The 22,258-nt window shown below is 47.2% G+C and overlaps 1 protein-coding gene across 2 annotated transcripts in view; it reads right to left on the bottom strand.

Annotated features, from left to right (window-relative positions):
• The window catches only part of srgap3 (SLIT-ROBO Rho GTPase activating protein 3), a 286,135-nt gene that overhangs the window by 127,495 nt on the left and 136,382 nt on the right, over positions 1-22,258 (bottom strand). For both annotated transcript variants that reach the window (XM_078543822.1, XM_078543823.1), the window contains exon 3: positions 19,488-19,650. In XM_078543822.1, coding sequence (XP_078399948.1) covers positions 19,488-19,650 — 163 coding nt within the window. The remainder of the gene's footprint in view (positions 1-19,487; positions 19,651-22,258) is intronic.

Here is a 22,258-nt window from a genome sequence, read left to right as displayed (position 1 = left end):
ATTAGGAGAGGGGTGAAATATAAGCTGGTTTAAGGTTGGGGGGGGGAGAGAAGTTGTGGCGGGGGCGGTGGTTGTAGGGACAAGCAGCAGTGATAGGAGCAGATAATCAAAAGATGTCACAGACAAAGGAACAAAGAGGTGTTGAAGGTGGTGATATTATCTAAATTAAGAATGGATGGCAGGACACTCCAGATACAGCTCTAGTGGGGGTGGGGTGGAAAGACTAACAGGGCATTAAAGGTATAGATTTAAAAATAATGGAAATAGGTGGGAAAAGAAAAATCTATATAAATTATTGGAAAAAACAAAAGGAAGGGGGAAGAAACGGAAAGGGGGTGGGGATGGAGGAGGGAGTTCAAGATCTAAAGTTGTTGAATTCAATATTCAGTCTGGAAGGCTGTAAAGTGCCTAGTTGGAAGATGAGGTGCTGTTCCTCCAGTTTGCGTTGGGCTTCAGTGGAACAATGCAGCAAGCCAAGGACAGACATGTGGGCAAGAAAGCAGGGTGGAGTGTTAAAATGGCAAGCGACAGGGAGGTTTGGGTCTTTCTTGCAGACAGACCGCAGGTGTTCTGCAAAGCGGCCGCCCAGTTTACGTTTGGTCTCTCCAATGTAGAGGAGACCGCATTGGGAGCAATGAATGCAGTAGACTAAGTTAGGGCAAATGCAAGTGAAATGCTGCTTCACTTGAAAGGAGTGTTTGGGCCCTTGGACGGTGAGGAGAGAGGAAGTGAAGGGGCAGGTGTTGCATCTTTTGCGTGGGCATGGGGAGGTGCCATAGGTGGGGGTTGAGGAGTAGGGGGTGATGGAGGAGTGGACCAGGGTGTCCCGGAGGGAACGATCCCTACGGAATGCCGCCGGTGGGGTGAAGGGAAGATGTGTTTGGTGGTGGCATCATGCTGGAGTTGGCGGAAATGGCGGAGGATGATCCTTTGAATGTGGAGGCTGGTGGGGTGATAAGTGAGGACAAGGGGGACCCTATCATGTTTCTGGGAGGGAGGAGAAGACGTGAGGGCGGATGCGCGGGAGATGGGCCGGACACGGTTGAGGGCCCTGTCAACGACCGTGGGTGGAAAACCTCGGTTAAGGAAGAAGGAGGACATGTCAGAGGAACTGTTTTTGAAGGTAGCATCATCAGAACAGATGCAACGGAGGCGAATGAACTGAGAGAATGGGATGGAGTCCTTACAGGAAGCGGGGTGTGAGGAGCTATAGTCGAGGTAGCTGTGGGAGTCGGTAGGCTTGTAATGGATATTGGTGGACAGTCTATCACCAGAAATTGAGACAGAATGGTCAAGGAAGGGAAGGGAAGTGTCAGAGATGGACCATGTGAAAATGATGGAGGGGTGGAGATTGGAAGCAAAATTAATAAATTTTTCCAGGTCCCGACGAGAGCATGAAGCAGCACCGAAGTAATCATCGATGTACCGGAGAAAGAGTTGTGGGAGGGGGCCGGAGTAGGACTGGAACAAGGAATGTTCCACATACCCCATAAAGAGACTAACAGGGCTTTTAATGCCCTGATAGTCTTTCCACCCCACCCCCACTAGAGCTGTACCTTGATTGTCCTGCCATCCATTCTTAATTAGCACATTCTCTTTGATAATATCACCACCTTCAACACCTCTTTATTCCTTTGTCTGTGACATCTTTTGATTATCTGCTCCTATCACTGCTTGCTTGTCCCTACAACCAACCCCCCACCAACGTTAAACCAGCTTACATTTCACCCCTCTCCTAATATTACTCAGTTCTGTTGAAGGGTCATGAGGACTCGAAACGTCAACTCTTTTCTTCTCCGCCGTTGCTGCCAGACCTGCTGAGTTTTTCCAAGGACAGCAGATTTCCTTCCCTAAAGGATATTAGTGAACCAGATGGGCTTTTGCAACAGTCAACAATGGTTTCATGGTCACCATTACTGAGAATAGCTTTTGTAATTGCAGATTTTATTAATTGAATTTAAATTCCACCAGCTACCGTGGTGGGATTTGAACATCTGTTCCCGAGTTGATGTCATTGATTTTCGTATACAAGGATTAATCCCAGTAATGGAGAGTGTTAGTTTTTTTTTAAAGAGGAAAGTTAAACCCTGATCAAACCTGAGACCCCTGGAACTGCATGGCCCAGTCTCAAAATGGCTGGCATCAGAGTTTAGCACAGATCAGGCGGTACAGCAGAATTATTCACTGCCTTCACTAACTGAGACATTAAAAGACAGATCGTTTGAAAAAGAAATTTACTAACTATTTGAGGCTTGCAGCACCTCTGACTCCAAGTGAGATTCATAGCCAAGTTAGCCCAAGGTATAAGGTTTGCCATTTGGGATATTACTGTTACTGTCTGTAGTACAAATCAATTCTCATGGTTGTATTTTATACTTCAAAAAAATAAAGCAGGATCAATAGCCACTCTCTGCTCTCTCCTGTCCATAAGGCAGGTCTGGGAGCAGTGGGCCTGAATACAGTCCACCTTCCTTTAGTAACCAGGTCCAGGTGAAGCAAGGCCAGGTAACCAAAAATACATTGCACAGTGGGGTCTGGGAAATGAATACAGATGAGCTGAGACACTGAATAATACTCCAAAGACCGTGAGAGAGGTGGGCCAGAACTGTAGCACTGCAATTCCACCAATCCCTCTTTTGGTGAGGCAACAACAACAACCACCTGCATTTAGAGTGGCTTGAATGTAATAAAACATCCCTAAGCACTTCACATGTGCAATAATCGATCAAAATTTGACACTGAGCCCAATAAGGTGATATGAGGACTGATGATGCAAAACATAATCAAAGAAGTAGGTTTTAAGGGACATCTTAAAGGAGGAGAGAAGCCGAGAGATGGTCAGGTATAGGGAGGGAATTCCAGAGCTTGGGATCTAGGCAGCCTTTGGTGGAGGGGTGGAAATCAGGGATCTAAAGAGGCCAGTATAGGAGGAGTGCCTCTCAACCTCTCTGCTCCTTGAAGGCATTTCTTAACTAGGAGTCACTATTTAAAAATAAGACGTCACCCATTTAAATAGAGATGAGTACTATTGATGGTCTCTTTACTGGTGATCAAGAGTAGACAGATGGGGTGGTAATTGGCCGGGTTGGATTTGTCCTGCTTTTTGTGGACAGGACATACCTGGGCAATTTTCCACATTGCCGGGTAGATGCCAGTGTTGTAGCTGTACTGGAACAGCTTGGCTAGGGGCGCGGCATGTTCTGGAGCACAAGTCTTCAGTACTATTGCCGGAATATTGTCAGGGCCCATAGCCTTTGCAATATCCAGTGCCTTCAGCTGTTTCTTGATATCACGTGGATTGAATCGAATTGGCTGAAGACTGGCATCTGTGATGCTGGGGACCTCAGGAGGAGGCCGAGATGGATCATCCACTGGGCACTTCTGGTTGAAGATTGTAGCAAATGCTTCAGCCTTATCTTTTGCACTGATGTACTGGGCTCCTCCATCATTGAGGATGGGGATATTTGTGGACCCTCCTCCTCCAGTGAGTTGTTTAATTGTCCACCACATTTCATGACTAGACATGGCAGGACTGCAGAGCTTAGATCTGATCGTTGGTTGACGGATCACTTAGCTCTGTCTATCACTTGCTGCTTCTGCTGTTTGGCATGCAAGTAGTCCTGTGCTGTAGCTTCATCAGGTTGATACCTCATTTTTAGGTATGCCTGGTGCTGCTCCTGGCATGCCCTCCTGCACCCTTCATTGAACCAGAGTTGATTGCTGGGCTTGATGTTAATGATAGAGTGGGGGATACGCCAGGCCATGAGGTTACAGATTGTGGTTGGGTACAATTTTGCTCTATCTCATGGATGACAGTTTTGAGCTACTGGACCTGTTCTGAATCATCTCATTAGTACAGCAAGAGTGCCACACAACACAATGGAAGGAATGCTTAGTGTGAAGATGGGATTTCATCTTCACAAGGATTGTGTTGTGGTCACTCCTACCTATATGCCATGGACAGATGCCTCTGCGACTGATAGATTGGTGAGGACAAGGTCCAGTAGGTTTTCCCCTTCTTGTTGGTTCCCTCACCACCTGCCGCAGGCCCAGTTTGGTAACTATGTGCTTCAGGGCTTAGCCAACTCTGTCAGTAGCAGTGCTACTGACTCACTCTTGGTGATGAACATTGAAGTGCCTCACCCAGAGTACATTCTGTGTCCTTGCCACCCTCAGTGCTTCTTCCAAGTGGTATTCAACATGGAGTAGCACTGATTCATCAGCTGAGAGGGGTGGTGGCATGGGCAATAGAGGTAATCAGTAGGAGGTTTCCTTGCCCACGTTTGACCTGATGCCATGAGACTTCATGCGGTCTGGAGTCAATGTTGAGGACTCCTGGGACAACTCCCCTCCCGAAGATATACCACTGTGCTGCCACCTCTGGTGGATCTGTCCTGTCAGTGAGTGTTGCTTTAATTTATTGATCTATGCCAAGAGCAAGTGAACCCCACACTGAACCTTGAGGTGTCTCAATTCCAACCCTTCCCCATTCTGAGCAATACCCATTGGCCCTAAAAAGTTCAGATTCCTATCTGTTAGTCAACTTCCTATTCTGCTGCACCATTTCCTCAGCTAAGTGAGCAAGGGCAGAGGATGGACCCTTCCTGGTCTGTCTGCCTCAATGCCAGTTGCTTTCTTCACTATTTGAAAGGACATAGCCCTAGGTTCCTTTTGCGATAGAGATGTCACATAACAACGCTTCACTTGACTGAAACGGTTGCATCAAGCCCATGAGTGCTGCCTCAAAGCTTGCCAACAAAAAATTCAGGCAATGATGCAGCTTTAAGTGAGGAACTGGATTGAAATGCATGATGTATCCCATTATTTGCAGTATTGCACTTTAATGGTGACCCTGATGGTGTTCAGTCATCTGTTAAAAATAAACAGGCAAAGCTGAAAATCAACCATAAAGGGGATGGGGGTGGGGGGGGGAGGGGAGCAGTATCTCAGCAGTTGTGACACAGATGTAATGATGGTGGGGTTGCTGATGGCCCAAGGCTGATTACCTTCTGATTTTGTACTCCTGGTGAGGGATATTAATGCTGTATTTGGCTGCAGCTTAAATTCAGCTCAGCCTGCTGTAAGGAAAGTCCTCTCCTTAGCTCGCAACCCCTCTAGGAGCCTGACAGCCAGGAGGGAGGGGGAACCTATGTGAAATAGACATCAGCCACATCAGAAAAACTAACACTCCGCACCGAATGGCATCCAGTTATCAATCTTAAGTAAATAAGATGGCAGGTATGAGAAATGGTCAATGTCTTGTATGAGGAGAAACCTTCTGAGATATAGATTCAAGCATTTTGCATGCTGTTAGGACAGGGTGGAGTGAGCTTTACTCTATATTTAACCTGAACTGTACCTGCCTTGAGATTGTTTTATGAGACAGTGTAGAGGGAGCTTTACTCTGTCTCTAACCCTGTGCTCTACCTGCCCTGGGAATGTTTGGTGAGACAGTGTAAAGGGAGCTTTATGTTGTATCTCACCTGCCCTTGAAGTACTTAATGGGACAGTGTAGAAGGAGCTTTACTCTGTTTTTAACCTGTGCTGTACCTGTCCTATCACATTTTAATGGGACATTTGTAGTGTTACAAATGCGTACAAGATGGAAATTGTAATTTTTATATTTCAGATAAATGAAACAACGCCTGGCCAGAGGGACTGGCCTGGGATATTTACAGATCAAATGTTGGCCCATGTTATGTTAGTGAAGTCATGATGTGAGGTATTAAAAGTTAAACAATGGGAATCTCGTTAACAAGCTTTTGAGGAGACTCTTTCTCTCAGGGCTCAGGAGAGGCTTACTTGTGTAATTTCCCCAGATCAGAGAAGGTTTGAAGGCTATTGGTAAACAAGGTTAGGTTTTATAGTATCCATATACCTTTCAGATAAAAGGAAAGGCTTAAAGTTAAAGATAACTGATTTGCATTTCTATCTGAAAAGAAACCCCGTGTGTCACGTTGCCATGGATATGGGTTACGAGGGGCGAGTTGGTTGTTTTAACATACATCTCTGTTGTTTTCAGTCTGTGAGGCAGTCAGTCTGGCAGCTTGAAACAGGCAGAAAGAGAATGTGTCAGCAGCCAGCACAAGCAGCAGCGAGCTCCCCAGGAACCAGGCGTCTTTCTGTGGGACACAGGGCAGGACATGTGAATGGGGCCCATGCTAGGATTCATGAGGAATTGAAGAGTGCCACATCTGCCTAGTGATGCTATTGGAAGAGATTGACAGTAGGATCCTGAGAGAGAGAGACAGTGTTCTGGGACTAACTGCCAGACTGGGAAACTAAGAAGAATCAGGGTGAATCCTGGAGTTCCTGAAGAAGAGAAGGGACAGTCAAGAAATGGTAACTTTAAAAAAGTTAGTGGTTCAAATTAAAAGTAGAACAAGGAGAGTTATGTTTGGAATTTTGGTTTAAAGTGTAAGTGCTTAAGTGACACAGTCTGAGTTAAGATTGCTTGTTCTTTTTCTTCTGTCGTAAAATGTATTCCCTTTAAAATGTGAAATATTGTTGTGTGGGCTTTTCGGTTCAAAGCAGGAATTAACATTTCTTTTTAAAAGTTACCAATCTACTGAGATTGTAACAAGAAGCAGAGTTCTATATCTAATCCTGTACTATATCCGTCCTGGGAGTGTTTGATGGGACAGTGTAGAGGGAGCTTAACTCTGTATCTAACCCCGTGCTTTACCTGCCCTGGGAATATTTGATGGGGACAATGTAGAAGGAGCTTTACTCTGTATCTAAGCCCGTGCTGTACCTGCCCTGGGAGTGTTTGATGGGACAGTGGAGAGGGAGCTTTACTCTGTATCTAATCCCATGCTGTACCTGCCCTGGGAATATTTGATGGCGACAATGTAGAAGGAGCTTTACTCTGTATCTAAGCCCGTGCTGTACCTGCCCTGGGAGTGTTGGATGGGTACAGTGTAGAGGGAGCTTTACTCTGTATCTAACCCTGTGCTGTACCTGCCCTGGGAGTGTTTGATGGGGACAGTGTAGAGGGTGCTTTACTCTGTATCTAACCCCGTGCTGTACCTGCCCTGATGGTGTTTGATGGGGACAGTGTAGAGGGAGCTTTACTCTGTATCTAACCCTGTTCTGTACCTGCCCTGGGAGTGTTTGATGGGGACAGTGTAAAGGGAGCTTTACTCTGTATCTAACCCTGTGCTGTACCTGCCCTTGGAGTGTTTGATGGGGACAGTGTAGAGGGAGGTTTACTCTGTATCTAACCCTGTGCTATACCTGCCCTGGGAGTGTTTGATGGGGACAGTGTAGAGGGAGCTTTACGCTGTATCTAACCCTGTGCTGTACATGCCCTGGGAGTGTTTGATGGGGACAGTGTAGAGGGAGCTTTACTCTGTATCTAACCCTGTGCTGTACCTGTCCTGGGAGTGTTTGATGGGGACAGTGTAGAGGGAGCTTTACTCTGTATCTAACCCTGTGCTGTACCTGCCCTTGGAGTGTTTGATGGGGACAGTGTAGAGGGAGGTTTACTCTGTATCTAACCCTGTGCTATACCTGCCCTGGGAGTGTTTGATGGGGACAGTGTAGAGGGAGCTTTACGCTGTATCTAACCCTGTGCTGTACATGCCCTGGGAGTGTTTGATGGGGACAGTGTAGAGGGAGCTTTACTCTGTATCTAACCCTGTGCTGTACCTGTCCTGGGAGTGTTTGATGGGGACAGTGTAGAGGGAGCTTTACTCTGTATCTAACCCTGTGCTGTACCTGCCCTGGGAGTGTTTGATGGGGACAGTGTAGAACAGGCTTGTCCAGCCTTTTCTCATGGGGCCACATTTCAATTTTTCTCACGCTTGCCAGGGCTGATGAACAAAATTTTAAAGATAAGCTTTGGCGGAAGATTAAACATGAATTCCAAAAACAAAGCTGACGTATGATTAGAGACAAGTTGCTGAGCAAAAGAAATTCACAACAATAAACTGATAATTGAAAAATGAGTGATAAATAACGATGACCAATGGAGTGTGAAAGGGTGACTGTGTGTGTGTGTCCAGCTAACTCCCAGTCTCAGAGTGCTCACTCACTCACACTCACCCACTGTGAGATGCACTCACCCTCACCCCTCTTACATGTGCTCATCTTCACCCCTCTCACACATCCTCACCCACCCCCTTACCACTCACTCGCCCCCCTTACCATCACCACTCACTCGGCCCCTCACCATCACCACTCACTCGCCCCCTCACCATCACCACTCACTCGCCCCCACCACCATCACCACTCACTCGCCCCCACCACCATCACCACTCACTCGCCCCCCTCACTATCACCACTCACTCGCCCCCCCTCACCACCACCACTCACTCGCCCCCCCTCACCACCACCACTCACTCGCACCCCCCTCACCACCACCACTCACTCGCCCCCCCCTCACCATCACCACTCACTCGCCCCTGCCCCCTCCACCACTCACTCGCCCCCACTACCATCACCACTCACTCGCCCCCTCAACACTCACTCGCCCCCCCTCACCACTCACTTGCCCCCCTCACCGCTCACTTGCCCCCACCACCACTACCCACCCAACCTCACTCACTAACTCCCCATCCCTCACACCCTCCCTCATTCACTCACTCATCCTCCCTCACGCACTCATTCACTCACTCATCCTCCCTCACTCATGCACTCATCCACCCTCACACCCTCCCTCACTCACTCCTACTCATTCACTCACCCACCCTCCCTCACACACTCACCCACCCTCCCCTCACACTCACCCTCACCCATCCTCACACCCTCCCTCATTCACCCATTCCTTCATCCTCCCTCATGCCCTCACCCCACCCATCCTCGCTCACTCACCCTCCCTCATTCACTCACCCCACCCATCCTCGCTCACTCACCCTCCCTCATTCACTCACCCCTCCTTCACACATTCACCCTCAATCAATCACTCACTCAGCATCACTCACACATTCACCCTCACAAAATCAGCTTGGGGCTGAAGGTGGATGCAATGTGAACTGGAGTGAGGCCTGAAGCCTACCCACGCCCAAATGCGCGTGCCCACTGAGGGGAAGGCCGAGAGCTGGAGCACGTGGGTAGGAACCAAGGGAACACGAGGGGCGAGCTGGGGGAGCATGGGAGGGGGGTGAACCGGGGGAACAAGGGAGGCATCAGGGGAGAGCTGGGAGAACACGGGAGGATTGAGAGAGAGCTGGGAGAACGCGGGAAGATTTGGGGCAGAGCTGGGAGAACGCGGGAGGATTTGGGGCAGAGCTGGGAGAACGCGGGAAGATTTGGGGCAGAGCTGGGAGAACGCGGGAGGATTTGGGGCAGAGCTGGGAGAACGCGGGAGGATTGAGAGAGAGCTGGGAGAACGCGGGAGGATTTGGGACAGAGCTGGGAGAACGGGGGAGGATTTGGGGCAGAGCTGGGAGAACGCGGGAAGATTTGGGGCAGAGCTGGGAGAACGCGGGAGGATTTGGGGCAGAGCTGGGAGAACGCGGGAGGATTGAGAGAGAGCTGGGAGAACGCGGGAGGATTTGGGACAGAGCTGGGAGAACGGGGGAGGATTTGGGGCAGAGCTGGGAGAACGCGGGAAGATTTGGGGCAGAGCTGGGAGAACGCGGGAGGATTTGGGACAGAGCTGGGAGAACGGGGGAGGATTTGGGGCAGAGCTGGGAGAACGCGGGAAGATTTGGGGCAGAGCTGGGAGAACGCGGGAGGATTTGGGGCAGAGCTGGGAGAACGCGGGAGGATTGAGAGAGAGCTGGGAGAACGCGGGAGGATTGAGAGAGAGCTGGGAGAACGCGGGAAGATTTGGGGCAGAGCTGGGGGAACGCGGGAAGATTTGGGGCAGAGCTGGGAGAACGCGGGAAGATTTGGGGCAGAGCTGGGGCAACGCGGGAGGATTTGGGGCAGAGCTGGGGCAACGCGGGAGGATTTGGGGCAGAGCTGGGAGAACGCGGGAGGATTGAGAGAGAGCTGGGGGAATGCGGGAAGATTTGGGGCAGAGCTGGGAGAACGCGGGAGGATTGAGAGAGAGCTGGGGGAATGCGGGAAGATTTGGGGCAGAGCTGGGAGAACGCGGGAGGATTTGGGGCAGAGCTGGGAGAACGCGGGAAGATTGAGAGAGAGCTGGGAGAATGTGGGAAGATTTGGGGCAGAGCTGGGAGAACCCAGGAAGATTTGGGGCAGAGCTGGGAGAACGCGGGAAGATTGAGAGAGAGCTGGGAGAATGTGGGAAGATTTGGGGCAGAGCTGGGAGAACGCGGGAGGATTTGGGGCAGAGCTGGGAGAACGCGGGAAGATTTGGGGCAGAGCTGGGAGAACGCGGGAGGATTTGGGGCAGAGCTGGGAGAACGCGGGAGGATTGAGAGAGAGCTGGGAGAACGCGGGAGGATTTGGGACAGAGCTGGGAGAACGGGTAGGATTTGGGGCAGAGCTGGGAGAACGCGGGAGGATTTGGGACAGGGCTGGGAGAACGGGGGAGGATTTGGGGCAGAGCTGGGAGAACGCGGGAAGATTTGGGGCAGAGCTGGGAGAACGCGGGAGGATTTGGGGCAGAGCTGGGAGAACGCGGGAGGATTGAGAGAGAGCTGGGAGAACGCGGGAGGATTGAGAGAGAGCTGGGAGAATGCGGGAAGATTTGGGGCAGAGCTGGGAGAACGCGGGAAGATTTGGGGCAGAGCTGGGAGAACGCGGGAAGATTTGGGGCAGAGCTGGGGCAACGCGGGAGGATTTGGGGCAGAGCTGGGAGAACGTGGGAGGATTGAGAGAGAGCTGGGGGAATGCGGGAAGATTTGGGGCAGAGCTGGGAGAACGCGGGAGGATTTGGGGCAGAGCTGGGAGAACGCAGGAAGATTTGGGGCAGAGCTGGGAGAACGCGGGAAGATTGAGAGAGAGCTGGGAGAATGTGGGAAGATTTGGGGCAGAGCTGGGAGAACGCGGGAGGATTTGGGGCAGAGCTGGGAGAACGCGGGAAGATTTGGGGCAGAGCTGGGAGAACGCGGGAGGATTGAGAGAGAGCTGGGGGAATGCGGTGGGGAACCAGGGGAGAGCTGGGGGATCATGGTGGGGGGGGAAACCGGGGGAACGTTGAGGGGAAATCAGGGGAACGTGGGGAGAACCAGTCGGACACGGGGAATACCAGGGGAGCGCTGGGGGAACGCAACCGGGCCAGAGCACCGGCAGCCATGGGAAAGCATGGTGAACGGGTACTCCAAACTCCTTCTATCTTCACATCATTGCAGTTGCTGGTGTTCACTGCTCCTCCAATCACAGCCTAGTTCTGTCCCATGTTTGATGCCGATTGACTCAATAGTGAACCTATCAGCAGCAAACACATGAGAAAAACAGGCTGTGATTGGAGGAGCTGGCCCCTGAAGAAATCTTCAAACTCACTGATCTGCCTTACCAGCAATTTCAACAATCATTCTGGGGGCCACATGGAGGGGCTCAGCCCACAGGCTGTGGGGTCGACAAGCCTGGTGTAGAGGGAGCTTTACTCTGTCTCTAATCACATGCTGTACCTGCCTCGGAGTGTTTGATGGGGACAGTGTGAGAAGGAGAGAGAGTAAGAACACTTTACAAATATACCAACGATAGTTACCCCACACGATCCATGGGGTCGGAGTCAGGGATGGGGGCATAGACAATGGAGAAAAAAGGAAAACAAATTGACAAGATTTTGATCTTTGAGCTGTTTTGGGGTGTGAAGCCGGTAAGAGGGGACAGCACTACTCATTCTACTTAGACAATTTGCAGAGAACAGACGAGGATGTATTCAGGCTCTACTGTGTAGCATGTCAGGGTTGAGACGGCAAAGCCTCACTGTGTTGGCTCACACATTGAGACCAGTCACTTGGTGGAGACATTGGAGGGCAGTTGTCTCCTAGTGAAACTGAAATGTGCCCATTAACAGGCAGACTTTTCAGGAAATGGGAAGGAGAAAACTATAGGATATCTTTCAACACGAAAGGGGACAGCATAGACTCACTTATACAAATCACAGATGAGGAGTTCCAGGGCACACTGATCATTTTTAAAATCCTTGTCTTCATCTTTAAATCCTGGCATGACCTTGCCCCATTATGTCTCTACATCTTCCCCTAGCCCTTACTGCTTCCCAATCCCTCCATTTCTCTTACTCTCATTTATCACTCCTTTGCTTCACCTTTCCTCCATTTAAATATTGGGAGCCAATGTCTTCAGTCCCCACCAGAAGATCCGTTCCCTCACCACCGACTCTGTCCCTCCTGCATGGTTATTGTTTGAGACTGAACCAGATTGTTCACAACCTCAGTGTCACATTTGACCCCAAGATGAGCCTTCAACCACATATCCACATTTATCACCACCACTGCCTATTTCCACCTGCATAACTTTGCCTGACTCCACCCCCCGTCTCACCTCTTCAGCTGTTGAATCCCTCATTTATAATATTTCCATATATGGCTCAGTGTCCTTTTCTGTTTTATAATGCCTCTGAGTGCCTTGGGACATTTTATTACCTTAAAGGTGCTATATAAATAGCAGATGTTGTTGGCAGTGGTCTTGATCCTAACCCTGCCTATGTCCCACCCTCTGCAATTCCCAGCCTCAGCCCATCCACCTCTCCACCTGCCTACCGAAGATTTTTTTCATATCAATGTCATCCTTCCCTCTCGTTGGCTCAGCTTCTGCTGCACAGGCAACTTCTGTGAATCAGCTTGGGCTATACTTTAGCTGGATAATGGTGGGGAGCTTGGTATCAGAAGCTTTGTCATGCCAGCTTGGTGGGCAAGGTTCCGGCCCACACTGAGAAGGATCCCACCGCCGCCCCCCCCCACTCGCCCCATAATCTTGCTGATAGGCTTATTGTTGTTCTCATGGGCAAATAATCAGTTTGTTCCCCAGTTCCCTCCATTTCTGTAACATCCGTCCTCATTAATAGAGGCAGCAACGATAGAAACAGGAAATGGTTAATGAAAAGCCCATCAACCACGCCACATCATCCAGCTAATGGGATGTCACCTGGGGCACACATCTTGTTCGGTCCGATGATGTGGATATAGTCAAGCTGTGTCTCCAACAACACTGAGCTGTGCAGTAGAGGAGATGAACGAGCACTACTGATGCTTTGCAACAGGTGCTCGACACTGGAATGTGTCAGCGCTTCACTCAAGTTTCTTCAGCGTTTTTTTTGCTCATTAGACACGGACAGTCTTGGCTCAGTGACCATCTTCTCTCACCTCAGAGTCAGAAGGTTGTGGCTTCAAGCTCCACTTCTGGTATCTGAGCACATGATCCAGCCTGACACAGTATCGAGGGAATGCTGCACTGTCAGAGCTGCTGAATTTTGGATGGAGTGTTAAACCGAGGCCCCGTGTCACCCTTTCAGGTGGTCATTAAACATCCCGTGGCATTATGTTGAAGAATAGGGGAGCCCTTTTAACCAACATCACTGACAAAGAAAACTTGGCCATGTATTTCACTGGTGTTTGTGGGATCTCGCTGTGCACAATTTGGCTGTCCTGCTTCCTACATTACAACAGTGACTGCATTTCAAAAATAATCCATTGGCAGTGAAGTATTGAGGAGATCCTGAGATCATGAGAGATGCTTTTTTCCATCCTAAATGATCCAATTCAAATATTGCCTTAGGTAGTCTGGGGGTGGGGTGGGGTTGGATTGGGAGAAGGGGGTGGTGCCGGTTGGGGGGCTGGGTGGTGGGGCTGGATATTGGGGTGGATGGTGGGGTTGGATGGGGGGAGGGTGGTGCTGGATGGGGGGTGGGTGGGGAGTGGTGGGGCGGTGGGGCTGAATGGGGGGCTGGGTGGGGAATGGTGGGGTGGTGGGGCTGGAGGGGGGTTGTGGGGTGGGATAAACTCTGGTCCGGAGTTACACTTGGCTTATTCAACTGCTATGACCACAGCCAGTATTAAATCCCAGAGGGAAACTTGGCTTACGGGCCATACCCTATTTTTTTTTGCATTCTGAAATTGAGAAGATGACGTGCCGATCTCAGCAGTAAAAGGTCCAGTGACACTTGGGGATTTAAAAAATTAAAAGAAAACTTAAGCACACAACATTACAGTTACGCAAGTAAGGTTAGTCGTAAAAAACATTCCCCAAAAAAGACTCTCTACTTGGTCAAACTCATAAGTAATCACTTTCTAGGCAACATTCCCTTATAGATGTTTAAATATCAAATCCAGTAATATTACAAAAGGCAAACTGCTGTAGCTTCAATAAAAGGTATACCACATGACTTTTACTCTCTTCCACTCTGTGGTGGAATGTACTTCAGAATAAAACTGCTTGCTGCAGCCCAACACTTTTCTGGCTTGACTGGGTGGTTAATTTAAACTGCATCTTCTCCCAGCCCAGAACTCCAGCTATCTCAACAGCTCAAACAGCTCCAGGTATCTCCAGCCATCTCTAGCTTACCAGGTGAAAAAACAGCTATCCACAGTAACTCTAATATACATTTTTCCCTTTCACCTCAGTCCCATTGTTCTCACACCCCCCTTAAAACTCAAAACCTTCCAAATATAAGATCTTTCATGTTTTCATCTGGTTTTTGCTTTTGGTTTAATAAAATATCATACCCCCCACTACTTGTTTACCTATGAACTCCTGCAAGATGCAAACATTTCCCTTGGTATCTCTGACTCCCCTTTGATATTCAAACAAACTCTCAACTTAACTAAAAATGCAAATGTTAGATCTAACCTATTTACTTTTACCTCAACTTAACACCTCTATCTTTTTCATGTTTCCAAACCCCCAGACAACCTGATTCCTATCAAAACAAAAACAGAAAATGCTGGAAAAACTCAGCAGGTCTAACAACATCTGTGGAGGGAAAAAAACAGAGTTAACATTTCAAGTCCTTATGACTCTTCTTCAGAGCTAAAGGGAAGTAAAAACGTGATGAAATTTATACTGTTTAAGGGGGGTGAAACAGGTGAAGCTGGATAGAAGGCCAGTGATAGGTGGGGGCAAAGGAGAGATTGACAAAGATGTCATGAACTGAAGGACAAAGTGGGTGTTAATGGTAGTGGTAAGGGCTAAAGGAGGTGCTGATAGTGGCATTAAGGTAGGAAAGCAGAATGTGATAATAACAGGACAAGGGTAAGCACTCTGGAAAGAACAACATGAACAAGTGACAGGTGGCCCTGTTGGGGTGGGGTGGGGGGAGGGGACAGTGGTGGGGGAAAAAAATCAAAAATAAGGATAAAAGGTGGGGATAAAACAATGAATGAAAATGAAAATAAAAATAAGTGGATAAAAAATAAAAATGAATATTGGAAAAAGGGGGTAAAAAAAGGGTGAGGATGAAGGAGAGAATTCATGGTCTGAACATTGTCGAACTCATGTTAAGTCTGGAAGGCTGTAAGGTGCCTAATCGGAAGATGAGGTGCTGTTCCTCCAGTTTGTGTTGAACTTCACTGGAACATTGCAGCAGGCCAAGGACGGACATGTGGGCATGAGAGCAGGGTGGTGTGTTGAAATGGCAAGCGACAAGAAGGTCTGGGTCATGCTTGTGGACAGACCGAAGGTGTTCCGCAAAGCGGTCACCCAGTCTGAGTTTGGTCTCTTCAATGTAGAGGAGACCACATTGGGAGCAACGAATGTAGTAGACTCCTATCAAACGGTCTGTCCGCAAGCATGACCCAGACCTCCCTGTCGCTTGCCATTTCAACTCTCAACCCTGCTCTTATGCCCACATGTATGCCCTTGGCCTGCTGCATTGTTTCAGTGAAGCTCAACGCAAACTGGAGGAACAGCACCTCATCTTCCAACTAGGAACTTTACAGCCTTCCGGACTGAATATTGAGTTCAACAATTTTAGATCATGAACTCTCTTCCTCCATCCCCACCCCCTTTCCGATCCCCCTTTTTCCCCCCAATAATTTATATAGATTTTTCTTTTCCCACCTATTTCCATTATTTTTAAATGTATTTCCATCCATTGTTTTATCTCTACCTTTCAGCCTATTTCGATCCCTTCCCTTCACTCCACCCCCACTAGGGCTATCTGTACCTTGCTTGTCCTGCTTTTTACCGTTAATTAGCACATTCCTTAGATAATATCACCACCTTCAACACCTCTTTGTCCTTTTGTCTATGACATCTTTTGGCAATCTCCACCTATCACTGGCCCTTTATCCAGTTCTACCTGTCCCCCCCACCCCACCCCCTTAACCAGCTTATATTTCACCTCTTTTCTATTTTTACTTAGTTCTGTTGAAGAGTCATATGGACTCGAAACCTTAACTGTGTTCCTCTCCGCAGATGCTGTCAGACCTGCTGAGTTTTTCTATTATTATATATCAGGTATTTTTATTTTTGTTTCCTATCAAACTCTTTCCCAGCTTAATTAAATCACACACACCCAAACAAAGACATCCAGCTTTCTTTACAGAATAGCACAATTTTCCCCAAAATATTTTTAAAAATAACATTCATTTTCACACAACATAGTTTCTCTGGGTCATGAGTGCAATCGAGAGAATGCTATGATTGGTCAGGTTTACAATGCTGGGCAGAGGCTGAAAAGCAGCGCTATTCCACCAAAATTTGAAAAATAAAATGGGGGGAGAGGGCGGCGGTCTTGCCTGTTAAAATGGTGCAACCTCCTCAAACTCAATTTTTTCCATAATCCGCTGAGTTGCTGAAATTCAGATACAGGGCCTAGAATGGGGCCCAAAATTCCAGCGGGGGGTGGGGGGTGGGGGCGGGAGGGGGCACTCTGGCAGCATGTAATTGCAGCAGAACAGAACCTCCGGCTACCCCCAATGTCTTAGCCCCAAGCTGGAGACTGTCCCCCAAATCCCAGGGGTGTGTCATTTGCAGGCCACAGGGAGCCTCAGCAGTGGCTGCCATTTCCCTTCCTCCCCCCCACCATCCCTGATCCAGCTTCATAAAGCAGAGCTGCCCAGACCCACTTGCCTTGAAATTAAAATGTAACTTTGTGGAAAGAGGCACCCTGGGTCTTTATACAACCCCTGTTCCTATCAAGTGACATTAGGTAGACTAAGGTAATGTCTGGAGCTTATTTAAAGGCCTCAGAGGGAGTAACGTCAGCTCACAACCTACCAAGGGCTGTAAAGGACTGAATTTGTCAGTGATTATGAGGATACATTTCCTTTTCCGTTGAGTGACTGTGATGTTGATCATTTGCCTCATTAATGCAGAATCACATCCTCAAACTTGTAGATCCCAGCGTAGTCAAAGGAGACCTTCATATCTCAAAGACTCTTTCTGTACTTACGAGAAAACTGGCAAACTGAACTCTAAGAAATGACTATGTACATATGGGTGATGTTTAGGATGGTTTAATTTAAAGTAAGGACTTTAGTTTTACGGGGGAAAAGATGTAATATTCAATTGTTCTGCGTTTGATTATGAGACCTCCCTGTCGCTTGCCATTTTAACACTCCACCCTGCTTTCTTGCCCACATGTCTGTCCTTGGCTTGCTGCATTGTTCCAGTGAAGCCCAACGCAAACTGGAGGAACAGCACAACATCTTCCGACTAGGTACTTTACAGCCTTCCGGACTGAATATTGAGTTCCATCCCCACCCCCTTTCCGTTTCTTCCCCCTCCTTTTTGTTTTTTCCAATAATTTATATAGATTTTTCTTTTCCCACCTATTTCCATTATTTTTAAATGTATTTCCACCCATTGTTTATCTCTACCTTTTAGCCTTTTTAGTATTCCTTCACCCCACCCTCACTAGGGCTATCTGTACCTTGTCTGTCCTGCTTTCTACTCTTAATTAGCACATTCCTTTAGATAATATCACCACCTTCAAAACCTCTTTGTCCTTTTGTCTGTGACATCTTTTGGTTATCTCCACCTATTACTGGCTTCTTGTCCCAACAACACCACCCCCCCACCCCACCTTAAACCAGCTTATATTTCACCCCTTTCCTATTTTTACTTAGTTCTGTTGAAGGGTCATGAGAACTCGAAATGTCAACTGTGCTCTTCTCCGTTGATGCTGCCAGACCTGCTGAGTTTTTCCAGGTATTTCTGTTTCTGTTTTTGTTTTGGATTTCCAGCATCCGCAGTTTTTTGCTTTTATAACTTTATTAATTTACTGGCTAAAAACCACAAATTGAATTTTTAAAAAGCCACATTTCAGTGATTGAAATCACAGTCAAAGATGGCTGAACATCTGCATCACTGCACCTTGTACATTCCAAAACCATTGAAATTGCCTTGGAGGTGTATGAATGGTGGCCATCTCCTACCCCATTAGCAGAGCTTCCAGGCAATCACCTAGGTACTCAGCTGGGTGGGGACAAACTATTAGACATAATCACTTGGACAATGGGACTCTGGCTTTGAAAGGAATGTGCTCAGATGTAATCTAATCATTTAAGCCAGGCAATGGGAATCCACTAGCCAATACCATGTTTGCGTCACTGGGCAGTTGGAGAGAGAGAGGGTCATGTGGCAAGCCAGTTAATCCTTTGTGTGCTTAAGTTCCTGTATTCTCTGCGGACCAGAGGACAAGCAAATGAGATGCTGAAGCAGCAAGACCCTGAGTCGGGTTCCTCTCTCTCTCCCCATCCAACTTGCAAGTTTTGAGTCCTGTTTGCTGTTTGGCTATCCACATGCTGCAGACAGTGAGTAAATAATCAACCCAACAACTGCTGTCTCCGGGAGGAATGATAAATTGACCATCAACATCTTCACTGCCTCGACGCTGAACCCAGAAGGACCACTGGATTCAGCCTAAAGTCAGCCAAATCATCAACCTTCAGGATCTGTATACCCCTTTAACTTTACTGGACTTTAACTTGCTTAATCTATCTTCCCACTCTAATTTATTTGTGTGTGCTTGTGTGAAAGCTGGAGCATTTTTATTATTTTTACTTAGTCCGTGTGAACTACAATAAATACTGTTCTATTCTTTTTAAAAAAACTCAAGAAAGCCTGTCCTTGTGTCTTTTACAGTCACAGCAGGTAAACAATTAAACACATTGAATTGCCAAGCACATCCTTTTAAAAAAACCTGTTGTAGTTAAACAAGGAGTAGGAAAAGAGGAAGGGCAGCCTACCTTTCCTCACCTGGTTCATAAAACTGTGCTTGATTAGTTAAGCCTGGGTGTAGATTTTGAGAAAAGTAAACAAGGCTGTAGAAAGTGCTAGAAGCTAGAACCGAAGCATGGAGTAGACATTTTAAAGCACTGTGAATAAAACCTGTTACACACATAGAAACTAGTGTCATCTCTGCATAATTCAGAGATGAAATATATAACAGTAAAAGACTGAATTCCTGCGGTGACCCCAAAGACCCCCCCAACATATTTCCCTGATGTGAGTGTCGAAGTTTTAGGAACTGGGAGGAGTGGGGGTATATCCCAAACTAGGCTGGAAACTTAGGACCATCGCGTTATGGTGTCAGCGTTCTCCTAATATACAATATATAAATTACAAGGGACTCTTGTGTCTAGAAACTGCTTATGAACAAAATTATTCTAATATTACTGAAATAATTGTGCTATCTTTAACTACCAAAGGTTGAGGCTGACCTTTTTGAAGAGCCGTATTACATCTTCACTGATCTGCATCAGGCGGACAATCACGTTGTTTGTGTAGATATCATTGAGGGTGGCATGGTCCTTGCTCTCTCGACGTGTCTGGTTGAGGACCAGGTACCAGCAGTTCACCGGGGAGAGGAGATGTTGGTCTTTCCTAGGAGTTAAGAGGATATTTGTAAAGAGACAAATCCTAAAGGGGAATCTTTATCAATGACAGTTTCAATCACACTCTACATTGCAGTTCTGAGAGCTTTCCCTTACCCCTTTAAGCCAACGCCATGCAAAGTGTTGGGTACGGCATCCTTAGGAGAGTGGATACTAAGGCGCACCAACCAAACATTTAATCATCCTCATGTTCAATACAGGTAGAAAGCAGAATGCCAGGGTCTTTTACAGAGACAGAACAAATACATTAAATAGCAACCCCTCCAATTGACTAACTTTTAAAAACCCGAACACTGATCAGTAACTGCTAATTTCTATTCTTTTCTACTCTATTCAACATTACTGATTGTCCTATTGTATATATCCTCACCTACTTACCTATCTATTTACCTACCTAATTATCTATCTATCTTTCCCAGCTCTATCTATTTCAGATAGAAAAGACAGGCTGAGATAAAGAGATCACTCAGTGATTAGATTGAACTGGGTGTTAGTAAAAATGGACTGCAGTGACATTCAGACCCATTAGCTGTAGCTGTGAGGCAGGAACACACTGGCTGAGATATAGGCACAGTCTTTAGGATCAAAATGTTAGGGGATCCTAATGACTTACTGATTCACACAGGGCTTCAAGGTCTCTACATCAAATCTCACTGTTAAATATTGCTGCCTACAGCACCATAAATAGCAAAAAATAAAACTTTGTAAACATTAGACAACTTAACCTCACCTGCTCCCTTTCAGCGCTCTGATTATCTCTTGGGTATTTGGAAGATGAGGTGTATTGCCCTTCATTTGATGCAGTATGGCTTAGAATGACAAGCATCTCAATACCAGGCTGTGCAACCTCTTGACTTTGCCATTGTCCATCTGCAATCATTTATTCCAACTTGCAGAGTGATCTGAATTCCTTCCATTTCCCATTCTGATGAAGATTTGGTGGCTGCAGTGCATATTTGATCACCAGTTTTCAGACAGATTACATCTTTGACTTAATTTACCCATTACCAGCTAAATGCAATAGAGAAAGTCATTCCAACCTACCTGGGATGCACACAACTCAGGAGTGCAGGAAAATGCATGATTCTAGGATATAAAGGTGAGGGATGTTGATGCTTTGAATTGCATCACTTTCCATTTTAGGCACCCGGTGTCAACATCCAAATCATCCAGGACAGGTAGAGCACAGGGTTAGATACCGAGTAAAGCTCCCTCTACACTGTCCCCATTAAACGCTCCCAGGGTAGGTATAGCACGGGGTTCGATACAGAGTAAAGCACCCTCTACACTGTCCCATCGAACACTCCCAGGGCAGGTAGAGCACAGGGTTAGATACAGAGTAAAGCTCCCTCTACACTGTCCCATCAAACACTCCCAGGGCAGGTACAGCACGGGGTTAGATACAGAGTAAAGCTCCCTCTACACTGTTCCCATCAAACACTCCCAGGGCAGGGACAGCACGGGGTTAGATACAGAGTAAAGCTCCCTCTACACTGTCCCCATCAAACACTCCCAGGGCAGGGACAGCACTGGTTAGATACAGAGTAAAGCTCCCTCTACACTGTCCCCATCAAACACTCCCAGGGCAGGTACAGCTTAGAAGCAGTGCCCCACATGTCTCATGCATTAAACATGAATTATCAGGCAAATTATGGTCGAATATCAACTATGAATTGCACAATAAGTGGTAGATAGAACTCAGATAGATCTTACTTATTGGCTCTGCAGCCAACTCAAATTTTGGTGATCACACTCAATCACAAAGTCCTTCAAACTGTCTTCTTCATGCGGAATTCAAGCTCCTCTCCTTCTAGGAGCTAGCCGATCCCCAGCTGACGGCAGCACACAACCAATCCAAGTTCCATGGGCATGGAGTTCACCACGCCTGCAGAGTCTCTTTAAGTCGGTCTGGATGGAGTAGATCCACCAATGTTATCCTCAAATAACAGAAACAGCTGCAGCAACTTATTCTCAGCTTCTGGATCTAGCCTCAGTCTTCTTTAGCTTTCTTGTACTGCACCACTGGACTCATCTGTGTTCTTTTATATCTTTCAACCAGGTTCAGTCTGCCCAGAAGTTTTGGTTTCCAAATCTCAGTTGATTTTGTTTCCTCAGAAACTGAGAAGGTTAGTTTCCTTTCTATATTTCCCATTTCATTTTTCCTTTTCAGTTAGGGTCCGCCTCAAACAAAATACAAACTTTAAACGCTCAGATTCTTTTACAGTTGACTCACACTATCCTATTGCAATTGATATGATGGACATCTAACAATAGTATCCTGTTGCACCATTGTGTTCTAAACAGGATATTTCTATCTGTCGCATCCGTACTTGTTCAATCCCTGCAAAAACTAACTGAAGACTGTTTGGTGTGACATGGTTTGATGTGAAATGTTAAGCAGCAAGTGATAGACAGAGCTAAGCGATATCACAACAAACAGGTCAGATCTAAGCTCTACACTGCTGCCACATCCAATCATGAATGGTGGAGGACAATTAAACAACTCACTGGAGGAGGAGGCTCCACAAATATTCCCATCCTCAATGCTGGAGAAGCCCAGCACATCAGTGCAAAAGATAAAGCTGAAGCATTAGTTA

The sequence above is a fragment of the Cetorhinus maximus genome, chromosome 6, assembly GCF_964194155.1.
Source record: "Cetorhinus maximus chromosome 6, sCetMax3.hap1.1, whole genome shotgun sequence".
In the NCBI taxonomy this organism is placed as follows: domain Eukaryota; kingdom Metazoa; phylum Chordata; class Chondrichthyes; order Lamniformes; family Cetorhinidae; genus Cetorhinus; species Cetorhinus maximus.
This window is presented reverse-complemented; position numbering and strand designations above follow the sequence as displayed.